At 46.6% G+C, this 23,263-nt stretch overlaps 1 protein-coding gene across 2 annotated transcripts in view; it reads right to left on the bottom strand.

Annotated features, from left to right (window-relative positions):
- trpv6 (transient receptor potential cation channel, subfamily V, member 6) overlaps window positions 1–23,263 on the bottom strand; it is a 164,461-nt gene that overhangs the window by 10,273 nt on the left and 130,925 nt on the right. For both annotated transcript variants that reach the window (XM_072478605.1, XM_072478604.1), the window contains 2 exons: window positions 9,036–9,102; window positions 1,708–1,976 (listed from right to left, as the gene is read on the bottom strand). In XM_072478605.1, the coding sequence (XP_072334706.1) occupies window positions 1,708–1,976; window positions 9,036–9,102 (336 nt within the window). The remainder of the gene's footprint in view (window positions 1–1,707; window positions 1,977–9,035; window positions 9,103–23,263) is intronic.

The following is a 23,263-nucleotide window of genomic DNA, read 5'->3' as shown; positions in this document are numbered from 1 at the left end:
AGTAAAAGAGGCCCCCACCAGGAAAGGCCGTCCCGCCGATCGGTAGGCTCCGATCGCAGGCCAGGCCCCCCCTCCCCCCCCATCCCCCCACCAGGGTCGGACCCCCCTTCTTCCCCCCCACCAGGCCGCCCCAGACAGGATGAACGCCGAGGTCCCGCTGGGTAAGACCACATGTGAACGGTGCCGGCGGGACTCAGGCTTTCTTGGCAGCCACTAGGCCCATCCCGGCCGGAGAAGCAGTGGACCGGCGTCGCGCAAATGGCGATTCTCCGAACCGCCGGGAGCTGAGAGAATCCCGCCCCCTGTTTCTCAGTGAATGACATTAGTCTGTGGAGACAGGATGATGGAGGTAGCCTTCTCAGTAATGCGCTTTTTTGTAAACCACCGTAACCTCCAAGGCCAAAGGGGAGAGAATTATGTAAAAGAAGGATTGAAAAACCTTGCTTTTCTATTGGTCCATTTGCCCTGTTTTCTATTGGCTAGAATTACTGTCCTTTCATTGGCTTAAAACGAAAGTTTAACTGTGATATTATTCATGTGTGTGACATGAAAATTAAGGATTAGACGGCAACTGTGATTCTATTGGTTAATAAAGCTTCGCTGGACTCAGACAGAGCAATGCAGCGATCCCCACTGGGGATAAAGATTGATCAAAGATTGCAATAATTTCGAGTTAAACTACCTGTGTACAGTTTGGGTGAGGGCTACATCTACATGTGTACATATTGAGTGAGCGTTGCACTAGCTGTGTACATATTGAGTGAGCGTTGCACTAGCTGTGTACATATTGAGTGAGCGTTGCACTACCTGTGTACATGTAGAGTGAGAGTTGCACTATCTGTGTACATATTGAGTGAGCGTTGCACTAGCTGTGTACATATAGAGTGAGGGTTGCACTAGCTGTGTACATATTGAGTGAGCGTTGCACTAGCTGTGTACATATTGAGTGAGGGTTGCACTACCTGTGTACATATAGAGTGAGGGTTGCACTACCTGTATACATATTGAGTGAGCGTTGCACTACCTGAGTACATATAGAGTGAGGGTTGCACTACCTGTATACATATTGAGTGAGCGTTGCACTACCTGAGTACATATAGAGTGAGGGTTGCACTACCTGTATACATATTGAGTGAGCGTTGCACTACCTGTGTACATTTCGAGTGAGGGTTGCACTACCTGTACACATATTGAGTGAGCGTTGCACTACCTGAGTACATATAGAGTGAGGGTTGCACTACCTGTATACATATTGAGTGAGCGTTGCACTACCTGAGTACATATAGAGTGAGGGTTGCACTAGCTGTGTACATATTGAGTGAGCGTTGCACTAGCTGTGTACATATTGAGTGAGGGTTGCACTACCTGTGTACATATAGAGTGAGGGTTGCACTACCTGTATACATATTGAGTGAGCGTTGCACTACCTGAGTACATATAGAGTGAGGGTTGCACTACCTGTATACATATTGAGTGAGCGTTGCACTACCTGAGTACATATAGAGTGAGGGTTGCACTACCTGTATACATATTGAGTGAGCGTTGCACTACCTGTGTACATTTAGAGTGAGGGTTGCACTACCTGTATACATATTGAGTGAGCGTTGCACTACCTGAGTACATATAGAGTGAGGGTTGCACTACCTGTATACATATTGAGTGAGAGTTGCACTACCTGTGTACATGTTGAGGGAGGGTCATGCCTACCTGTGCCCGCCACAGTTGGTCTCTCTCATGTGCCACTCGCCAGTGTGTGTCCCCCATCATTGCGATGAGCAAGTTGACCATCAGCAGGAATGCGAAGATCATATAAGCCACATACATGATCTTGATAATGGCCGGAGTGAACTTCTCGTAGTTGATGGGAATATCGAGGAGACCCAGGAATAGCTGGAACATGGTGAAGAGGCACATGCTGAAATCCCGGAAGTGCGGCCACAGCTCCGGCTCCAAGGTCTGGAAGGTCACATAGAATGCTGTGGGAAAAGAGACAAGGATAGAGGGAACAAGGTGCTAGCAGAGAAGGCGGAAGCAAGAGTGGGGAGGATAGAGAGAGAGAGAGAGAGGGAGGGAGAGCGAGTATGCAGGGGATAGAGAGAGGAAGGTAGGTAGAGAGAGCAGGGGATAGAGAGAGAGAGGAGGGGATAAAGACAGGGAAGGAGAGTAGGGGATAAAGACGGAGGGAGAGAGAGAGAGAGAGCCGGGGGATAGAAAAAGATGGAGGGAGAGAGAGAACGGGATTGAGGGAGAGAGGGAGGGAGGGAGAGCGGGGATAAAGAGAGAGGGAGGGAGAGCGGGAGGATAGAAAGAGATCCAGAGAGGTAGAGAGAGCAGGGATTAGGATGAGAGCAGGGGACAGAGAGAGACAAAGAGGGAACGAGAGTGGGGAGAGAGATGGAGTGGGGGATAGAGAAAGAAACAGAGAGGGAGGGAGAGAGAGCAGGGTGATAGAGAGAGACAGAGAGGGAGGGAGAGAGAGACAGCGAGGGAGAGGATGCAGGGGATAGAGAGAGACAGGGAGGGAGAGAGTGTGGGGGATAGAGAGAAGGAGGGAGTGAGAGAGGGGGACAGAGAGAGAAACAGGGACGGAGCTTGAGAGGAGGATAGAGAGAGACAGAGAGGTAAAGAGAGCATGGGATAGAGGGAGAGAGGAAGGGAGAGAGAGTGGGGGAATACAATGAGAGTGGGGGATAGAGAGAGGGAAGGATAGTGAGCGGTGGAGAGAGAGGAGAGGGAAGGAAAGAGCAGGGATAGAGAGAGGGAGGGAGAGAGCAGGAGGTAGAGAGAGGAAGGAAGAGAGCAGAGGATAGAGAGAGGGAAGGAGGGTGAGAGAGCAGAGGATAGATAGGGACAGACATGGAAGAATAGAGAGTGGGATGGAGAGAGCAGGGTGTATATATAGAGAGAGGGAGGGAGAGAGCAGGGCGTATATATAGAGAGAGGGAGGGAGAGAGCACGGGATAGAAAGGAAGGGAGAGAGAGTTTGGGGAGTAGGCAGAGGGAAGGAGAGAGTGGGGGAGGGATAAAGAGACACAGAGAGGAGAGTGAGCAGGGATACAGAGAGAGGGATGGATCGAAAGGGAGATAGAGAGAAAGAAAGGGAAAGGGAGGGTGTGACACGTTGAGAATGAGATGATGGCAAGAGAGCAAACACAGGGAGGATAGAGAGATAGGGGAAACGAGTTGACAGTGCGGAGAGAGGTAGAGGGAGAGAGAGGCAAGATAATGATAGACTGAGAGTGAAAGGGAGAGAGGAAGGGACAGAGAGAAGGATAGAGGGGAGAGTGAGTGTAAAGAGAAGGGAGACATGGATAGAGAGAACAGGAAGAAGTATACTCGGAGGAAGAAGAGGATGGTGAGAAGGGTGAGAGTAAGAGATATGAGGAAAATGAAAATTGGGAATGGGAGGCAGTGAGAAAGGGAGGGACCGAGACAGAGAGTGAGAGAGAGTGAGTTAGAGAGAGAGACAGACAGAGATGAGAGAGAGTGAGTGAGATAGAGTGAGAGAGACCAGAGAGAGACAAGAGAAAGAGAGACAGAGACATAGAGAGACAGAGAGAAAGACAGAGAGAGAGATGGTGAGACAGAGAGGTAGAAAGAGAGAGAAAAAGAGAGAGAAAGACAGAGAGAAAGACAGAGAGGCAGAGAGACAGAGGGCAAATGAGACGGAGAGCGAGACAGAAAGTGAGACAGTCAGAGAGCGACATAGAGAGACAGGGAGAGATATAGGAAGGGCAGAGAGAGTGGGACAGAGTGAGGCAGTGATTCAGGGAACAGAGAGAGTGAGATCGACAGAGAGAGCCAGAGAGGGAGAGAGACAGAGAGTGTGTGAGACAAAGAGAGGGAGACAGAAAACGAGAGAGAGAGTGAGACAGAGAGAGAGAGACAGGTGAGAATGAGACAGAGTGACAGAGTGAGCGAAAGGGAGAGACAAAGAGAGTGAGAGAGAGACAGAGAGAGAGACAGAGAGAGAGAGACAAAGCGACAGAGAGGCAGAGAGAGACAAATAGAGACAGAGGCAGAGAGAGACAGTTAGAGAATGGGACAGAGTGAGAGACAGAGGGAGAGACACATAGAGAGATGCAGAGAAAAGGAGACAGAGAGAGTGAGATAATCAGAGAAACAGGGAGAGAGAGATTCAAAAAGGGAGAGAGACAGAGAGACATAGAGAGAGAGATTCAAAGAGAGAGACAAAGAGAGATAGATGGAGAGAGGGATACAGAGAGAGTCAGAGAGAGAGAGAGAGAGACTGAGAGAGAGGTAGAAAGAGAGAGTGACAGCGATAGAGACAGGCAGAGAGAGAAACAGACAGGGAGCGATACAAAGAGATAGAGACAGAGAAAAAGACAGATAGAGAGGGACAGAGGAAGAGAGAGAAAGAGGAAAGGACAGAGAGATAGAGTAAGATAGGGAGAGATAGAGACAGAGAAAGGAGGGAGAATGAGAGAGAGAGGGTCAGAGAGATGAGAGAACGAGAAAGATTGTTTGACAGAGAGTGGGAGGCAGAGAGAGATAGAAAGAGAGATAGGGAGAGATAGAGAGAGACTGGGACAGGGAGAGTGAGTGTAAAGAGAGGAAGGGAGACATGGATAGAGAGAACAGGAAGAAGTATACTCGGAGGAAGAAGAGGATGGTGAGAAGGGTGAGAGTAAGAGATATGAGGAAAATGAAAATTGGGAATGGGAGGCAGTGAGAAAGGGAGGGACCGAGACAGAGAGTGAGAGAGAGTGAGTTAGAGAGAGAGACAGACAGAGACGAGAGAGTGAGTGAGATAGAGTGAGAGATAGAGAGAGAGACCGAGAGAGAGAGACCAGAGAGAGAGACAAGAGAAAGAGAGACAGAGAGAAAGACAGAGAGAGAGACGGTGAGACAGAGAGGTAGAAAGAGAGAGAAAAAGAGAGAGAAAGACAGAGAGAAAGAGAAGAGAAAGACAGAGAGGCAGAGGGCAAATGAGACGGAGAGAGAGACAAAGTGAGACAGTCAGAGAGCGACATAGAGGGACAGGGAGAGATATAGGAAGGGCAGAGAGAGTGGGACAGAGTGAGACAGTGATTCAGGGAACAGAGAGAGTGAGATTGACAGAGAGAGCCAGAGAGGGAGAGAGACAGAGAGTGTGTGAGACAAAGAGAGGGAGACAGAAAACGAGAGAGAGAGTGAGACAGAGAGAGAGAGACAGGTGAGAATGAGACAGAGCGACAGAGTGAGCGAAAGAGAGAGACAGAGAGAGACAGAGTGAGAATGAGACAGAGCGACAGAGTGAGCGAAAGGGAGAGACAAAGAGAGTGAGAGACAGAGAGAGAGACAGAGAGAGACAGAGAGAGAGAGAGACAGAGAGAGACACAGAGAGACAAATAGAGACGGAAAGTGGGACAGTGTGACATAGGCAGAGAGAGACAGATAGAGAATGGGACAGAGGGAGAGACACATAGAGAGATGCAGAGAGAAGGAGACAGAGAAAGTGAGATAATCAGAGAAACAGAGAGAGATTCAAAGAGGGAGAGAGACAGAGAGACATAGAGAGAGAGATTCAAAGAGAGAGACAGAGAGAGATAGATGGAGAGAGGGATACAGAGAGAGTCAGAGAGAGAGAGAGAGACTGGGAGAAAGAGATAGAGAGAGATAGAAAGATAGAGTGACAGCGGTAGAGACAGAGGCAGAGAGAGAAACAGACAGGGAGAGATACAAAGACATAGGACAGAGAAAAAGACAGATAGAGAGGGGGACAGAGGAAGAGAGAGCAGAGGTAAGGACAGAGAGATAGAGTAAGATCGAGAGAGATAGAGACAGAGAAACGGAGGGAGAATGAGAGAGAGAGAGTCAGAGAGAAGAGAGAACGAGAAAGATTGTTTGACAGAGAGTGGGAGGCAGAGAGAGATAGGGAGAGGGAGAGATAGAGAGAGACTGGGACAGGGAGAGGGGAGAGTCAAAGAGAGAGGGAGACAGAGAGAGGGAGTAAGAGAGAGAGACTGAGAGAAAGTCAGAGAGACAGAGAAAGAGACAGGATGACAGGGAGAGAAAAATGGAGAGAGAGTGGCACGGACAAGGAGAGAGACAGGCAGGTAGAGAGAGACATAGAGAGGGAGAGACAGAGAGTGAGAGAGACAGAGTGAGGGCCAGACAGAGGGTGAGAGATAGAGTGAGAGACAGATTGCGAGACAGGGAAACAGAGAGAGAGAGACAGATAGAAGTAGAGACAGAGAAAGAGAGAGAGAGGACCGCGAAAGAGAGACAAAGTGAGAGACAGGGAGGGAGAGAGAGAGAGACACAGAGAGAGGGAAACATAGAGACACACATAAAGGGAGAGAGAGACAGAATGAGGGAGAGAGAGAGAGAAAGAGAGGTAGACTTGGTCAGTTGTCACTCATTGCCGAAAAAGATCAGAAAAAGATAATACATTTGGCAATATTTTCTCAGTTTCCTACGTTCACCCCCCTCCCTAACCCATGGGTAACTGGACAGGGATCAGGAGCAGGAATCCAGGCTGATTCACCCCCTCCCTAACCCATGGGTAACTGGACAGGGATCAGGAGCAGAAATCCAGGCTGATTCAACACCTCCCTAACCCAGGGTCACTGGACAGGGATCAGGAGCAGGAACCCGGACTGATTCACCCCCTCCCTAACCCAGGGTCACTGGACAGGGATCAGGAGCAGGAACCCGGACTGATTCACCCCCTCCCTATCCCAGGGTCACCGGACAGGGATCAGGAGCAGGAACCCGGGCTGATTCACCCCCTCCCTAACCCAGGGTCACTGGACAGGGATCAGGAGCAGGAATCCAGGCTGATTCACCCCCTCCCTAACCCAGGGTCACTGGACAGGGATCAGGAGCAGGAGCCCGGGCTGATTCACCCACTCCCTAACCCAGGGTCACTGGACAGGGATCAGGAGCAGGAATCCAGGCTGATTCACCCCCTCCCTAACCCAGGGTCACTGGACAGGGATCAGGAGCAGGAATCCAGGCTGATTCACCCACTCCCTAACCCAGGGTCACTGGACAGGGATCAGGAGCAGGAACCCGGACAGATTCACCCCCTCCCTAACCCAGGGTCACTGGACAGGGATCAGGAGCAGGAACCCGGACTGATTCACCCCCTCCCTAACCCAGGGTCACCGGACAGGGATCAGGAGCAGGAACCCGGGCTGATTCACCCCCTCCCTAACCCAGGGTCACTGGACAGGGATCAGGAGCAGGAATCCAGGCTGATTCACCCCCTCCCTAACCCAGGGTCACTGGACAGGGATCAGGAGCAGGAGCCCGGGCTGATTCACCCCCTCCCTAACCCAGGGTCACTGGACAGAGATCAGGAGCAGGAATCCAGGCTGATTCACCCCCTCCCTAACCCAGGGTCACTGGACAGGGATCAGGAGCAGGAATCCAGGCTGATTCACCCACTCCCTAACCCAGGGTCACTGGACAGGGATCAGGAGCAGGAATCCAGGCTGATTCACCCCCTCCCTAACCCAGGGTCACTGGACAGGGATCAGGAGCAGGAATCCAGGCTGATTCACCCCCTCCCTAACCCAGGGTCACTGGACAGGGATCAGCAGCAGGAACCCGGACTGATTCACCCCCTCCCTAACCCAGGGTCACTGGGCAGGGATCAGGAGCAGGAACCCGGACTGATTCACTCCCTCCCTAACCCAGGGTCACTGGACAGGGATCAGGAGCAGGAACCCGGACTGATTCTCCCCCTCCCTAACCCAGGGTCACTGGACAGGGATCAGGAGCAGGAACCCGGGCTGATTCACTCCCTCCCTAACCCAGGGTCACTGGACAGGATTCAGGAGCAGGAACCCGGACTGATTCACCCCCTCCCTAACCCAGGGTCACTGGACAGGGATCAGGAGCAGGAACCCGGACTGATTCACCCCCTCCCTAACCCAGGGTCACTGGACAGGGATCAGGAGCAGGAACCCGGACTGATTCACCCCCTCCCTAACCCAGGGTCACTGGACAGGGATCAGGAGCAGGAATCCAGGCTGATTCACCCCCCTCCCTAACCCAGGGGTCACTGGATGGGGATCAGGAGCAGGAACCCGGGCTGATTCACCCCCTCCCTAACCCAGGGTCACTGGACAGGGATCAGGAGCAGGAACCCGGACTGATTCACCCCCTCCCTAACCCAGGGGTCACTGGATGGGGATCAGGAGCAGGAACCCGGGCTGATTCACTCCCTCCCTAACCCAGGGTCACTGGACAGGATTCAGGAGCAGGAACCCGGACTGATTCACCCCCTCCCTAACCCAGGGTCACTGGACAGGGATCAGGAGCAGGAACCCGGACTGATTCACCCCCTCCCTAACCCAGGGTCACTGGACAGGGATCAGGAGCAGGAACCCGGGCTGATTCACCCCCTCCCTAACCCAGGGGTCACTGGACAGGGATCAGGGGCAGGAATCCAGGCTGATTCACCCCCTCCCTAACCCAGGGGTCACTGGATGGGGATCAGGAGCAGGAACCCGGGCTGATTCACCCCCTCCCTAACCCAGGGTCACTGGACAGGGATCAGGAGCAGGAACCCGGACTGATTCACCCCCTCCCTAACCCAGGGGTCACTGGACAGGGATCAGGAGCAGGAATCCGGACTGATTCACCCCCTCCCTAACCCAGGGGTCACTGGACAGGGATCAGGGGCAGGAATCCAGGCTGATTCACCCCCTCCCTAACCCAGGGGTCACTGGATGGGGATCAGGAGCAGGAACCCGGGCTGATTCACCCCCTCCCTAACCCAGGGTCACTGGACAGGGATCAGGAGCAGGAACCCGGGCTGATTCACTCCCTCCCTAACCCAGGGTCACTGGACAGGGATCAGGAGCAGGAATCCGGACTGATTCACCCCCTCCCTAACCCAGGGTCACTGGACAGGGATCAGGAGCAGGAATCCGGACTGATTCACCCCCTCCCTAACCCAGGGGTCACTGGACAGGGATCAGGGGCAGGAATCCAGGCTGATTCACCCCCTCCCTAACCCAGGGTCACTGGATGGGGATCAGGAGCAGGAACTCGGGCTGATTCACTTCCTGAATACAAACCTGAAGTAAATCCAAGCAGAACCATCAACATTAACCAGCAGAACCTTAACAAGTCGCCGATAATCATCTGGAAGAAACAAACATAAGAGATGCTGTACAGTTACACAGCGAGTGATCCTTACACTGATTCCGAATAAACACTGACGTTAGTTACAGTGAGTGATCCTTAACTTTCTGAATAAACACTGACTGGAGAGTTACAGAGCGTGATCCTCAATTTATTAAATAAACAGTGACTCTGTACAGTTACACAGTGAGTGATCCTCATCCTGAATAAACAGTGACTCTGTACAGTTACACAGTGAGTGATCCTCATCCTGAATAAACAGTGACTCTGTACAGTTACACAGTGAGTGATCCTTACCCTGCTGAATAAACAGTGACTCTGTACAGTTACACAGTGAGTGATCCTTACCCAGAATAAACAGTGTCTCTGTACAGTTACACAGTGAGTGATCCTTACCCTGAATAAACAGTGACTCTACAGTTACACAGTGAGTGATCCTTACCCTGAATAAACAGTGACTCTGTACAGTTACACAGTGAGTGATCCTTACCCTGAATAAACAGTGACTCTACAGTTACACAGTGAGTGATCCTTATCCTGCTGAATAAACAGTGATTCTGTACAGTTACACAGTGAGTGATCCTCATCCTGAATAAACAGTGACTCTGTACAGTTACACAGTGAGTGATCCTTATCCTGCTGAATAAACAGTGATTCTGTACAGTTACACAGTGAGTGATCCTTATCCTGCTGAATAAACAGTGACTCTGCACAGTTACACAGTGAGTTATCCTTACCCTGCTGAATAAACAGTGATTCTGTACAGTTACACAGTGAGTGATCCTTATCCTGCTGAATAAACAGTGACTCTGTACAGTTACACAGTGAGTGATCCTTACCCTGCTGAATAAACAGTGACTCTGTACAGTTACACAGTGAGTGATCCTTACCCTGGTGAATAAACACTGACTCTGTACAGTTACACAGTGAGTGATCCTTACCCAGAATAAACAGTGTCTCTGTACAGTTACACAGTGAGTGATCCTTACCCTGAATAAACAGTGACTCTACAGTTACACAGTGAGTGATCCTTACCCTGAATAAACAGTGACTCTGTACAGTTACACAGTGAGTGATCCTTACCCTGAATAAACAGTGACTCTACAGTTACACAGTGGGTGATCCTTATACTGCTGAATAAACAGTGATTCTGTACAGTTACACAGTGAGTGATCCTCATCCTGAATAAACAGTGACTCTGTACAGTTACACAGTGAGTGATCCTTATCCTGCTGAATAAACAGTGATTCTGTACAGTTACACAGTGAGTGATCCTTATCCTGCTGAATAAACAGTGACTCTGTACAGTTACACAGAGAGTGATCCTCATCCTGAATAAACAGTTACTCTGTACAGTTACACAGTCAGTTATCCTTACCCTGCTGAATAAACAGTGACTCTGTAGTTACACAGTGATCCTTACCCTTCTGAATAAACACTGACTCTGTACAGTTACACAGTGAGTGATCCTTACCCTGAATAAACAGTGACTCTGTACAGTTACACAGTGAGTGATCCTTACCCTGAATAAACAGTGACTCTGTACAGTTACACAGTGAGTGATCCTTAACTTAGTGAATAAACAGTGACTCTGTACAGTTACACAGTGAGTGATCCTTACCCTGGTGAATAAACAGTGACTCTGTACAGTTACACAGTGAGTGATCCTTACCCTGAATAAACAGTGACTCTGTACAGTTACACAATGAGTGATCCTTACCCCGGTGAATAAACAGTGACTCTGTACAGTTACACAGTGAGTGATCCTTACCCTGAATAAACAGTGACTCTGTACAGTTCCACAGTGAATGATCCTTACCCTGAATAAACAGTGACTCTGTACAGTTACACAGTGAGTGATCCTTACCCTGAATATACAGTGACTCTGTACAGTTACACAGTGAGTGATCCTTACCCTGAATAAACAGTGACTCTGTACAGTTACACAGTGAGTGATCCTTACCCTGAATAAACAGTGACTCTACAGTTACACAGTGAATGATCCTTACCCTGAATAAACAGTGACTCTGTACAGTTACACAATGAGTGATCCTTACCCTGGTGAATAAACAGTGACTCTGTACAGTTGCACAATGAGTGATCCTTACCCTGGTGAATAAACAGTGACTCTGTACAGTTACACATGAGTGGTCCTTAACTGACTGAATAAACAGTGACTCTGTACAGTTACACAGTGTATGATCCTTACCCTGAATAAACAGTGACTCTGTACAGTTACACGGTGTATGATCCTTACCCTGAATAAACACTGACTCTGTACAGTTACACAGTGAGTGATCCTCACCCTGCTGAATAAACAGTGACGCTGTACAGTTACACAGTGAGTGATCCTTACCCTGGTGAATAAACAGTGACTCTGTACAGTTACACAGTGAGTGATCCTTACCCAGAATAAACAGTGTCTCTGTACAGTTACACAGTGAGTGATCCTTACCCTGAATAAACAGTGACTCTACAGTTACACAGTGAGTGATCCTTACCCTGAATAAACAGTGACTCTGTACAGTTACACAGTGAGTGATCCTTACCCTGAATAAACAGTGACTCTACAGTTACACAGTGGGTGATCCTTATACTGCTGAATAAACAGTGATTCTGTACAGTTACACAGTGAGTGATCCTCATCCTGAATAAACAGTGACTCTGTACAGTTACACAGTGAGTGATCCTTACCCTGGTGAATAAACAGTGACTCTGTACAGTTACACAGTGAGTGATCCTTACCCTGAATAAACAGTGACTCTGTACAGTTACACAATGAGTGATCCTTACCCCGGTGAATAAACAGTGACTCTGTACAGTTACACAGTGAGTGATCCTTACCCTGAATAAACAGTGACTCTGTACAGTTCCACAGTGAATGATCCTTACCCTGAATAAACAGTGACTCTGTACAGTTACACAGTGAGTGATCCTTACCCTGAATATACAGTGACTCTGTACAGTTACACAGTGAGTGATCCTTACCCTGAATAAACAGTGACTCTGTACAGTTACACAGTGAGTGATCCTTACCCCGAATAAACAGTCACTCTACAGTTACACAGTGAATGATCCTTACCCTGAATAAACAGTGACTCTGTACAGTTACACAATGAGTGATCCTTACCCTGGTGAATAAACAGTGACTCTGTACAGTTGCACAATGAGTGATCCTTACCCTGGTGAATAAACAGTGACTCTGTACAGTTACACATGAGTGGTCCTTAACTGACTGAATAAACAGTGACTCTGTACAGTTACACAGTGTATGATCCTTACCCTGAATAAACAGTGACTCTGTACAGTTACACGGTGTATGATCCTTACCCTGAATAAACACTGACTCTGTACAGTTACACAGTGAGTGATCCTCACCCTGCTGAATAAACAGTGACGCTGTACAGTTACACAGTGAGTGATCCTTACCCTGGTGAATAAACAGTGACTCTGTACAGTTACACAGTGAGTGATCCTTACCCAGAATAAACAGTGTCTCTGTACAGTTACACAGTGAGTGATCCTTACCCTGAATAAACAGTGACTCTACAGTTACACAGTGAGTGATCCTTACCCTGAATAAACAGTGACTCTGTACAGTTACACAGTGAGTGATCCTTACCCTGAATAAACAGTGACTCTACAGTTACACAGTGGGTGATCCTTATACTGCTGAATAAACAGTGATTCTGTACAGTTACACAGTGAGTGATCCTCATCCTGAATAAACAGTGACTCTGTACAGTTACACAGTGAGTGATCCTTATCCTGCTGAATAAACAGTGATTCTGTACAGTTACACAGTGAGTGATCCTTATCCTGCTGAATAAACAGTGACTCTGTACAGTTACACAGAGAGTGATCCTCATCCTGAATAAACAGTGACTCTGTACAGTTACACAGTCAGTTATCCTTACCCTGCTGAATAAACAGTGACTCTGTAGTTACACAGTGATCCTTACCCTTCTGAATAAACACTGACTCTGTACAGTTACACAGTGAGTGATCCTTACCCTGAATAAACAGTGACTCTGTACAGTTACACAGTGAGTGATCCTTACCCTGAATAAACAGTGACTCTGTACAGTTACACAGTGAGTGATCCTTAACTTAGTGAATAAACAGTGACTCTGTACAGTTACACAGTGAGTGATCCTTACCCTGGTGAATAAACAGTGACTCTGTACAGTTACACAGTGAGTGATCCTTACCCTGAATAAACAGTGACTCTGTACAGTTACACAATGAGTGATCCTTACCCCGGTGAATAAACAGTGACTCTGTACAGTTACACAGTGAGTGATCCTTACCCTGAATAAACAGTGACTCTGTACAGTTCCACAGTGAATGATCCTTACCCTGAATAAACAGTGACTCTGTACAGTTACACAGTGAGTGATCCTTACCCTGAATATACAGTGACTCTGTACAGTTACACAGTGAGTGATCCTTACCCTGAATAAACAGTGACTCTGTACAGTTACACAGTGAGTGATCCTTACCCTGAATAAACAGTGACTCTACAGTTACACAGTGAATGATCCTTACCCTGAATAAACAGTGACTCTGTACAGTTACACAATGAGTGATCCTTACCCTGGTGAATAAACAGTGACTCTGTACAGTTGCACAATGAGTGATCCTTACCCTGGTGAATAAACAGTGACTCTGTACAGTTACACATGAGTGGTCCTTAACTGACTGAATAAACAGTGACTCTGTACAGTTACACAGTGTATGATCCTTACCCTGAATAAACAGTGACTCTGTACAGTTACACGGTGTATGATCCTTACCCTGAATAAACACTGACTCTGTACAGTTACACAGTGAGTGATCCTCACCCTGCTGAATAAACAGTGACGCTGTACAGTTACACAGTGAGTGATCCTTACCCTGGTGAATAAACAGTGACTCTGTACAGTTACACAGTGAGTGATCCTTACCCTGAATAAACAGTGACTCTGCACAGTTACACAATGAGTGATCCTTACCCTGCTGAATAAACAGTGACTCTGTACAGTTACACAGTGAGTGATCCTTACCCTGAATAAACAGTGACTCTACAGTTACACAGTGAATGATCCTTACCCTGAATAAACAGTGGCTCTGTACAGTTACACAATGAGTGATCCTTACCCTGGTGAATAAACAGTGACTCTGTACAGTTACACAATGAGTGATCCTTACCCTGGTGAATAAACAGTGACTCTGTACAGTTACACATGAGTGGTCCTTAACTGACTGAATAAACAGTGACTCTGTACAGTTACACAGTGTATGATCCTTACCCTGAATAAACAGTGACTCTGTACAGTTACACGGTGTATGATCCTTACCCTGAATAAACACTGACTCTGTACAGTTACACAGTGAGTGATCCTCACCCTGCTGAATAAACAGTGACGCTGTACAGTTACACAGTGAGTGATCCTTACCCTGGTGAATAAACAGTGACTCTGTACAGTTACACAGTGAGTGATCCTTACCCAGAATAAACAGTGTCTCTGTACAGTTACACAGTGAGTGATCCTTACCCTGAATAAACAGTGACTCTACAGTTACACAGTGAGTGATCCTTACCCTGAATAAACAGTGACTCTGTACAGTTACACAGTGAGTGATCCTTACCCTGAATAAACAGTGACTCTACAGTTACACAGTGGGTGATCCTTATACTGCTGAATAAACAGTGATTCTGTACAGTTACACAGTGAGTGATCCTCATCCTGAATAAACAGTGACTCTGTACAGTTACACAGTGAGTGATCCTTACCCTGGTGAATAAACAGTGACTCTGTACAGTTACACAGTGAGTGATCCTTACCCTGAATAAACAGTGACTCTGTACAGTTACACAATGAGTGATCCTTACCCCGGTGAATAAACAGTGACTCTGTACAGTTACACAGTGAGTGATCCTTACCCTGAATAAACAGTGACTCTGTACAGTTCCACAGTGAATGATCCTTACCCTGAATAAACAGTGACTCTGTACAGTTACACAGTGAGTGATCCTTACCCTGAATATACAGTGACTCTGTACAGTTACACAGTGAGTGATCCTTACCCTGAATAAACAGTGACTCTGTACAGTTACACAGTGAGTGATCCTTACCCCGAATAAACAGTCACTCTACAGTTACACAGTGAATGATCCTTACCCTGAATAAACAGTGACTCTGTACAGTTACACAATGAGTGATCCTTACCCTGGTGAATAAACAGTGACTCTGTACAGTTGCACAATGAGTGATCCTTACCCTGGTGAATAAACAGTGACTCTGTACAGTTACACATGAGTGGTCCTTAACTGACTGAATAAACAGTGACTCTGTACAGTTACACAGTGTATGATCCTTACCCTGAATAAACAGTGACTCTGTACAGTTACACGGTGTATGATCCTTACCCTGAATAAACACTGACTCTGTACAGTTACACAGTGAGTGATCCTCACCCTGCTGAATAAACAGTGACGCTGTACAGTTACACAGTGAGTGATCCTTACCCTGGTGAATAAACAGTGACTCTGTACAGTTACACAGTGAGTGATCCTTACCCAGAATAAACAGTGTCTCTGTACAGTTACACAGTGAGTGATCCTTACCCTGAATAAACAGTGACTCTACAGTTACACAGTGAGTGATCCTTACCCTGAATAAACAGTGACTCTGTACAGTTACACAGTGAGTGATCCTTACCCTGAATAAACAGTGACTCTACAGTTACACAGTGGGTGATCCTTATACTGCTGAATAAACAGTGATTCTGTACAGTTACACAGTGAGTGATCCTCATCCTGAATAAACAGTGACTCTGTACAGTTACACAGTGAGTGATCCTTATCCTGCTGAATAAACAGTGATTCTGTACAGTTACACAGTGAGTGATCCTTATCCTGCTGAATAAACAGTGACTCTGTACAGTTACACAGAGAGTGATCCTCATCCTGAATAAACAGTGACTCTGTACAGTTACACAGTCAGTTATCCTTACCCTGCTGAATAAACAGTGACTCTGTAGTTACACAGTGATCCTTACCCTTCTGAATAAACACTGACTCTGTACAGTTACACAGTGAGTGATCCTTACCCTGAATAAACAGTGACTCTGTACAGTTACACAGTGAGTGATCCTTACCCTGAATAAACAGTGACTCTGTACAGTTACACAGTGAGTGATCCTTAACTTAGTGAATAAACAGTGACTCTGTACAGTTACACAGTGAGTGATCCTTACCCTGGTGAATAAACAGTGACTCTGTACAGTTACACAGTGAGTGATCCTTACCCTGAATAAACAGTGACTCTGTACAGTTACACAATGAGTGATCCTTACCCCGGTGAATAAACAGTGACTCTGTACAGTTACACAGTGAGTGATCCTTACCCTGAATAAACAGTGACTCTGTACAGTTCCACAGTGAATGATCCTTACCCTGAATAAACAGTGACTCTGTACAGTTACACAGTGAGTGATCCTTACCCTGAATATACAGTGACTCTGTACAGTTACACAGTGAGTGATCCTTACCCTGAATAAACAGTGACTCTGTACAGTTACACAGTGAGTGATCCTTACCCTGAATAAACAGTGACTCTACAGTTACACAGTGAATGATCCTTACCCTGAATAAACAGTGACTCTGTACAGTTACACAATGAGTGATCCTTACCCTGGTGAATAAACAGTGACTCTGTACAGTTGCACAATGAGTGATCCTTACCCTGGTGAATAAACAGTGACTCTGTACAGTTACACATGAGTGGTCCTTAACTGACTGAATAAACAGTGACTCTGTACAGTTACACAGTGTATGATCCTTACCCTGAATAAACAGTGACTCTGTACAGTTACACGGTGTATGATCCTTACCCTGAATAAACACTGACTCTGTACAGTTACACAGTGAGTGATCCTCACCCTGCTGAATAAACAGTGACGCTGTACAGTTACACAGTGAGTGATCCTTACCCTGGTGAATAAACAGTGACTCTGTACAGTTACACAGTGAGTGATCCTTACCCTGAATAAACAGTGACTCTGCACAGTTACACAATGAGTGATCCTTACCCTGCTGAATAAACAGTGACTCTGTACAGTTACACAGTGAGTGATCCTTACCCTGAATAAACAGTGACTCTACAGTTACACAGTGAATGATCCTTACCCTGAATAAACAGTGGCTCTGTACAGTTACACAATGAGTGATCCTTACCCTGGTGAATAAACAGTGACTCTGTACAGTTACACAATGAGTGATCCTTACCCTGGTGAATAAACAGTGACTCTGTACAGTTACACATGAGTGGTCCTTAACTGACTGAATAAACAGTGACTCTGTACAGTTACACAGTGAGTGATCCTTATCCTTCTGAATAAAGTGACTCTGTACAGTTACACAGTGTATGATCCTTACCCTGAATAAACAGTGACTCTGTACAGTTACACAGTGAATGATCCTCGCCCTGCTGAATAAACAGTGACGCTGTACAGTTACACAGTGAGTGATCCTTACCCTGGTGAATAAACAGTGACTCTGTACGGTTACACAGTGAGTGATCCTTACCCTGGTGAATAAACAGTGACTCTGTACAGTTACACAGTGAGTGATCCTCACCCTGCTGAATAAACAGTGGCGCTGTACAGTTATACAGTGAGTGATCCTTACCCAGAATAAACAGTGACTCTGTACAGTTACACAGTGAATGATCCTTACCCTGAATTAACAGTGACTCTGTACAGTTACACAGTGAGTGATCCTCACCCTGAATAAACAGTGACTCTGTACAGTTACACAGTGATCCTTACCCTGAATAAACAGTGACTCTGTACAGTTACACAGTGAGTGATCCTTACCCTGAATAAACAGTGACTCTGTGCAGTCACACAGTGAGTAACCCTTATCCTCAACAAACAGTAACTCTGTACAGTTACACAGGAGGTGAACCTTACCCTGTATAAAGAGTGACTCTATACAATTACATAGAGTAATCCTTAACCTGCTAAACAAACAGAGACACTGTACATTTACAGTGAATGATCCTCACTCCGAATAAACTTTGAATCTGTGGAGTTACACGTGAGTGACCCTTGTTGCTCTTTTTAACCTTAGTCTATTTGCTCTGATTACGTCACCTTTGCTCATGAGTCGCCAGGTATCTTTATGATACCGCCACGTGGTTCAAGTTTAGGTTATGATTAATAACACAGCACACCGCTTAGTAAGGATTAAAACAACGGTCATTTATTATATACAACAAGCAATAATAATACCCGAATACTACTTTCTATATAATGAACCTATCACTACTGGCCAATACTTAACTTAGGAAGAGCCCACCAGGTCAGGGAAACGAATGGCTTGTTCAATCAAATCTGGCCCGCGGGATTCAAAAGGCTGCTACAGGTCGGTGGCTAGGTGTCTCTACCGGATAGCGATCGCCATATTCAAACTTACTATTGCCGGTGGCTGGTCTTGCGAAGGTCTCGAGCAGGCGAAGAGGAGAGAGAGATCTGAACTTGGACCTTCACTTTTATAGGGCCCAGGGGTTTCCCGCCTCCCGGGGCGGCCCTTGACCCTGAGTCCCAAGTGATTGGATCTGTCCCCAATCTCTGGGGTCGATGTGTCCAATGGTGAGGCGATTCCTAGATCGGGGGGTGGTCGCTCACCTGTCTTTGTTTCGGCCACTGCAGGCGCCGACAGGTCTGGCCCGGTATTCAATTGCTAATATGTTGCAATTGTTCCCGGGGATAGCCGATTTAACTGTGGATGTCTGAATAGATGGACTGCAAACAGTCCTGAATGCAACTGCAAATACCTGGGTTGATGGGCTGTTGATAGCCCTGAGTATCGATCTGGGCTAACTTCCCAGAGCCGAATATGCAAAACTGTCTGCAGCTGCCTGCTTGTGTCTTCTTAGCTGCTTTTCCCAGCAGCCTTTCGGGTTAGCCATTTTAAACTGGGTTTTGGCCAGATTAATCGGAACGCAGCCATTTTACATGGCTACACCCGTACCTTGAAAAAAGATTGACACTGTACAGTTACACAGTGAGTCGGCCTTATCCTGAATAAACAGTGAATAGTGACTCTATATCGTTATAGATTGAGTTATCTTTACCCGGCTGAACAAACGGTGACTCTGTACAGTTACACAGTGAGTGATCCTTACCCAGAATAAACAGTGACTCTGTACAGTTACACAGTGAGTGATCCTTACCCAGAATAAACAGTGACTCTGTACAGTTACACAGTGAGTGATCCTTACCCTGCTGAATAAACAGTGACTCTGTCCAGTTACACAGTGAGTGATCCTTACCCAGAATAAACAGCGACTCTGTACAATTAGACAGTGAGTGATCCTTACCCTGCTGAATAAACGGCGACTCTGTACAGTTGCACAGTGAGTGATCCTTACCCTGCTGAATAAACAGTGACTCTGTACAGTTACACAGTGAGTGATCCTTACCCAGAATAAACAGTGACTCTGTACAGTTACACAGTGAGAGATCCTTACAGTGCTGAATAAACAGTGACTCTGTACAGTTACACAGTGAGTGATCCTTACCCTGAATAAACAGTGACTCTGTGCAGTCACACAGTGAGTAACCCTTATCCTCAACAAACAGTAACTCTGTACAGTTACACAGGAGGTGAACCTTACCCTGTATAAAGAGTGACTCTATACAATTACATAGAGTAATCCTTAACCTGCTAAACAAACAGAGACACTGTACATTTACACAGTGAATGATCCTCACTCCGAATAAACTTTGAATCTGTGGAGTTACACGTGAGTGACCCTTGTTGCTCTTTTTAACCTTAGTCTATTTGCTCTGATTACGTCACCTTTGCTCATGAGTCGCCAGGTATCTTTATGATACCGCCACGTGGTTCAAGTTTAGGTTATGATTAATAACACAGCACACCGCTTAGTAAGGATTAAAACAACGGTCATTTATTATATACAACAAGCAATAATAATACCCGAATACTACTTTCTATATAATGAACCTATCACTACTGGCCAATACTTAACTTAGGAAGAGCCCACCAGGTCAGGGAAACGAATGGCTTGTTCAATCAAATCTGGCCCGCGGGATTCAAAAGGCTGCTACAGGTCGGTGGCTAGGTGTCTCTACCGGATAGCGATCGCCATATTCAAACTTACTATTGCCGGTGGCTGGTCTTGCGAAGGTCTCGAGCAGGCGAAGAGGAGAGAGAGATCTGAACTTGGACCTTCACTTTTATAGGGCCCAGGGGTTTCCCGCCTCCCGGGGCGGCCCTTGACCCTGAGTCCCAAGTGATTGGATCTGTCCCCAATCTCTGGGGTCGATGTGTCCAATGGTGAGGCGATTCCTAGATCGGGGGGTGGTCGCTCACCTGTCTTTGTTTCGGCCACTGCAGGCGCCGACAGGTCTGGCCCGGTATTCAATTGCTAATATGTTGCAATTGTTCCCGGGGATAGCCGATTTAACTGTGGATGTCTGAATAGATGGACTGCAAACAGTCCTGAATGCAACTGCAAATACCTGGGTTGATGGGCTGTTGATAGCCCTGAGTATCGATCTGGGCTAACTTCCCAGAGCCGAATATGCAAAACTGTCTGCAGCTGCCTGCTTGTGTCTTCTTAGCTGCTTTTCCCAGCAGCCTTTCGGGTTAGCCATTTTAAACTGGGTTTTGGCCAGATTAATCGGAACGCAGCCATTTTACATGGCTACACCCGTACCTTGAAAAAAGATTGACACTGTACAGTTACACAGTGAGTCGGCCTTATCCTGAATAAACAGTGAATAGTGACTCTATATCGTTATAGATTGAGTTATCTTTACCCGGCTGAACAAACGGTGACTCTGTACAGTTACACAGTGAGTGATCCTTACCCAGAATAAACAGTGACTCTGTACAGTTACACAGTGAGTGATCCTTACCCAGAATAAACAGTGACTCTGTACAGTTACACAGTGAGTGATCCTTACCCTGCTGAATAAACAGTGACTCTGTCCAGTTACACAGTGAGTGATCCTTACCCAGAATACACAGCGACTCTGTACAATTAGACAGTGAGTGATCCTTACCCTGCTGAATAAACGGCGACTCTGTACAGTTGCACAGTGAGTGATCCTTACCCTGCTGAATAAACAGTGACTCTGTACAGTTACACAGTGAGTGATCCTTACCCAGAATAAACAGTGACTCTGTACAGTTACACAGTGAGAGATCCTTACAGTGCTGAATAAACAGTGACTCTGTACAGTTACACAGTGAGTGATCCTTACCCTGAATAAACAGTGACTCTGTGCAGTCACACAGTGAGTAACCCTTATCCTCAACAAACAGTAACTCTGTACAGTTACACAGGAGGTGAACCTTACCCTGTATAAAGAGTGACTCTATACAATTACATAGAGTAATCCTTAACCTGCTAAACAAACAGAGACACTGTACATTTACACAGTGAATGATCCTCACTCCGAATAAACTTTGAATCTGTGGAGTTACACGTGAGTGACCCTTGTTGCTCTTTTTAACCTTAGTCTATTTGCTCTGATTACGTCACCTTTGCTCATGAGTCGCCAGGTATCTTTATGATACCGCCACGTGGTTCAAGTTTAGGTTATGATTAATAACACAGCACACCGCTTAGTAAGGATTAAAACAACGGTCATTTATTATATACAACAAGCAATAATAATACCCGAATACTACTTTCTATATAATGAACCTATCACTACTGGCCAATACTTAACTTAGGAAGAGCCCACCAGGTCAGGGAAACGAATGGCTTGTTCAATCAAATCTGGCCCGCGGGATTCAAAAGGCTGCTACAGGTCGGTGGCTAGGTGTCTCTACCGGATAGCGATCGCCATATTCAAACTTACTATTGCCGGTGGCTGGTCTTGCGAAGGTCTCGAGCAGGCGAAGAGGAGAGAGAGATCTGAACTTGGACCTTCACTTTTATAGGGCCCAGGGGTTTCCCGCCTCCCGGGGCGGCCCTTGACCCTGAGTCCCAAGTGATTGGATCTGTCCCCAATCTCTGGGGTCGATGTGTCCAATGGTGAGGCGATTCCTAGATCGGGGGGTGGTCGCTCACCTGTCTTTGTTTCGGCCACTGCAGGCGCCGACAGGTCTGGCCCGGTATTCAATTGCTAATATGTTGCAATTGTTCCCGGGGATAGCCGATTTAACTGTGGATGTCTGAATAGATGGACTGCAAACAGTCCTGAATGCAACTGCAAATACCTGGGTTGATGGGCTGTTGATAGCCCTGAGTATCGATCTGGGCTAACTTCCCAGAGCCGAATATGCAAAACTGTCTGCAGCTGCCTGCTTGTGTCTTCTTAGCTGCTTTTCCCAGCAGCCTTTCGGGTTAGCCATTTTAAACTGGGTTTTGGCCAGATTAATCGGAACGCAGCCATTTTACATGGCTACACCCGTACCTTGAAAAAAGATTGACACTGTACAGTTACACAGTGAGTCGGCCTTATCCTGAATAAACAGTGAATAGTGACTCTATATCGTTATAGATTGAGTTATCTTTACCCGGCTGAACAAACGGTGACTCTGTACAGTTACACAGTGAGTGATCCTTACCCAGAATAAACAGTGACTCTGTACAGTTACACAGTGAGTGATCCTTACCCAGAATAAACAGTGACTCTGTACAGTTACACAGTGAGTGATCCTTACCCTGCTGAATAAACAGTGACTCTGTCCAGTTACACAGTGAGTGATCCTTACCCAGAATAAACAGCGACTCTGTACAATTAGACAGTGAGTGATCCTTACCCTGCTGAATAAACGGCGACTCTGTACAGTTGCACAGTGAGTGATCCTTACCCTGCTGAATAAACAGTGACTCTGTACAGTTACACAGTGAGTGATCCTTACCCAGAATAAACAGTGACTCTGTACAGTTACACAGTGAGAGATCCTTACAGTGCTGAATAAACAGTGACTCTGTACAGTTACACAGTGAGTGATCCTTACCCTGAATAAACAGTGACTCTGTGCAGTCACACAGTGAGTAACCCTTATCCTCAACAAACAGTAACTCTGTACAGTTACACAGGAGGTGAACCTTACCCTGTATAAAGAGTGACTCTATACAATTACATAGAGTAATCCTTAACCTGCTAAACAAACAGAGACACTGTA

This window comes from Scyliorhinus torazame, chromosome 16 (assembly GCF_047496885.1).
Source record: "Scyliorhinus torazame isolate Kashiwa2021f chromosome 16, sScyTor2.1, whole genome shotgun sequence".
Classification (NCBI taxonomy): Eukaryota; Metazoa; Chordata; class Chondrichthyes; order Carcharhiniformes; family Scyliorhinidae; genus Scyliorhinus; species Scyliorhinus torazame.
Note: the sequence above shows the minus strand (reverse complement) of the source record. Positions and strands in the feature narration are given on the sequence as shown.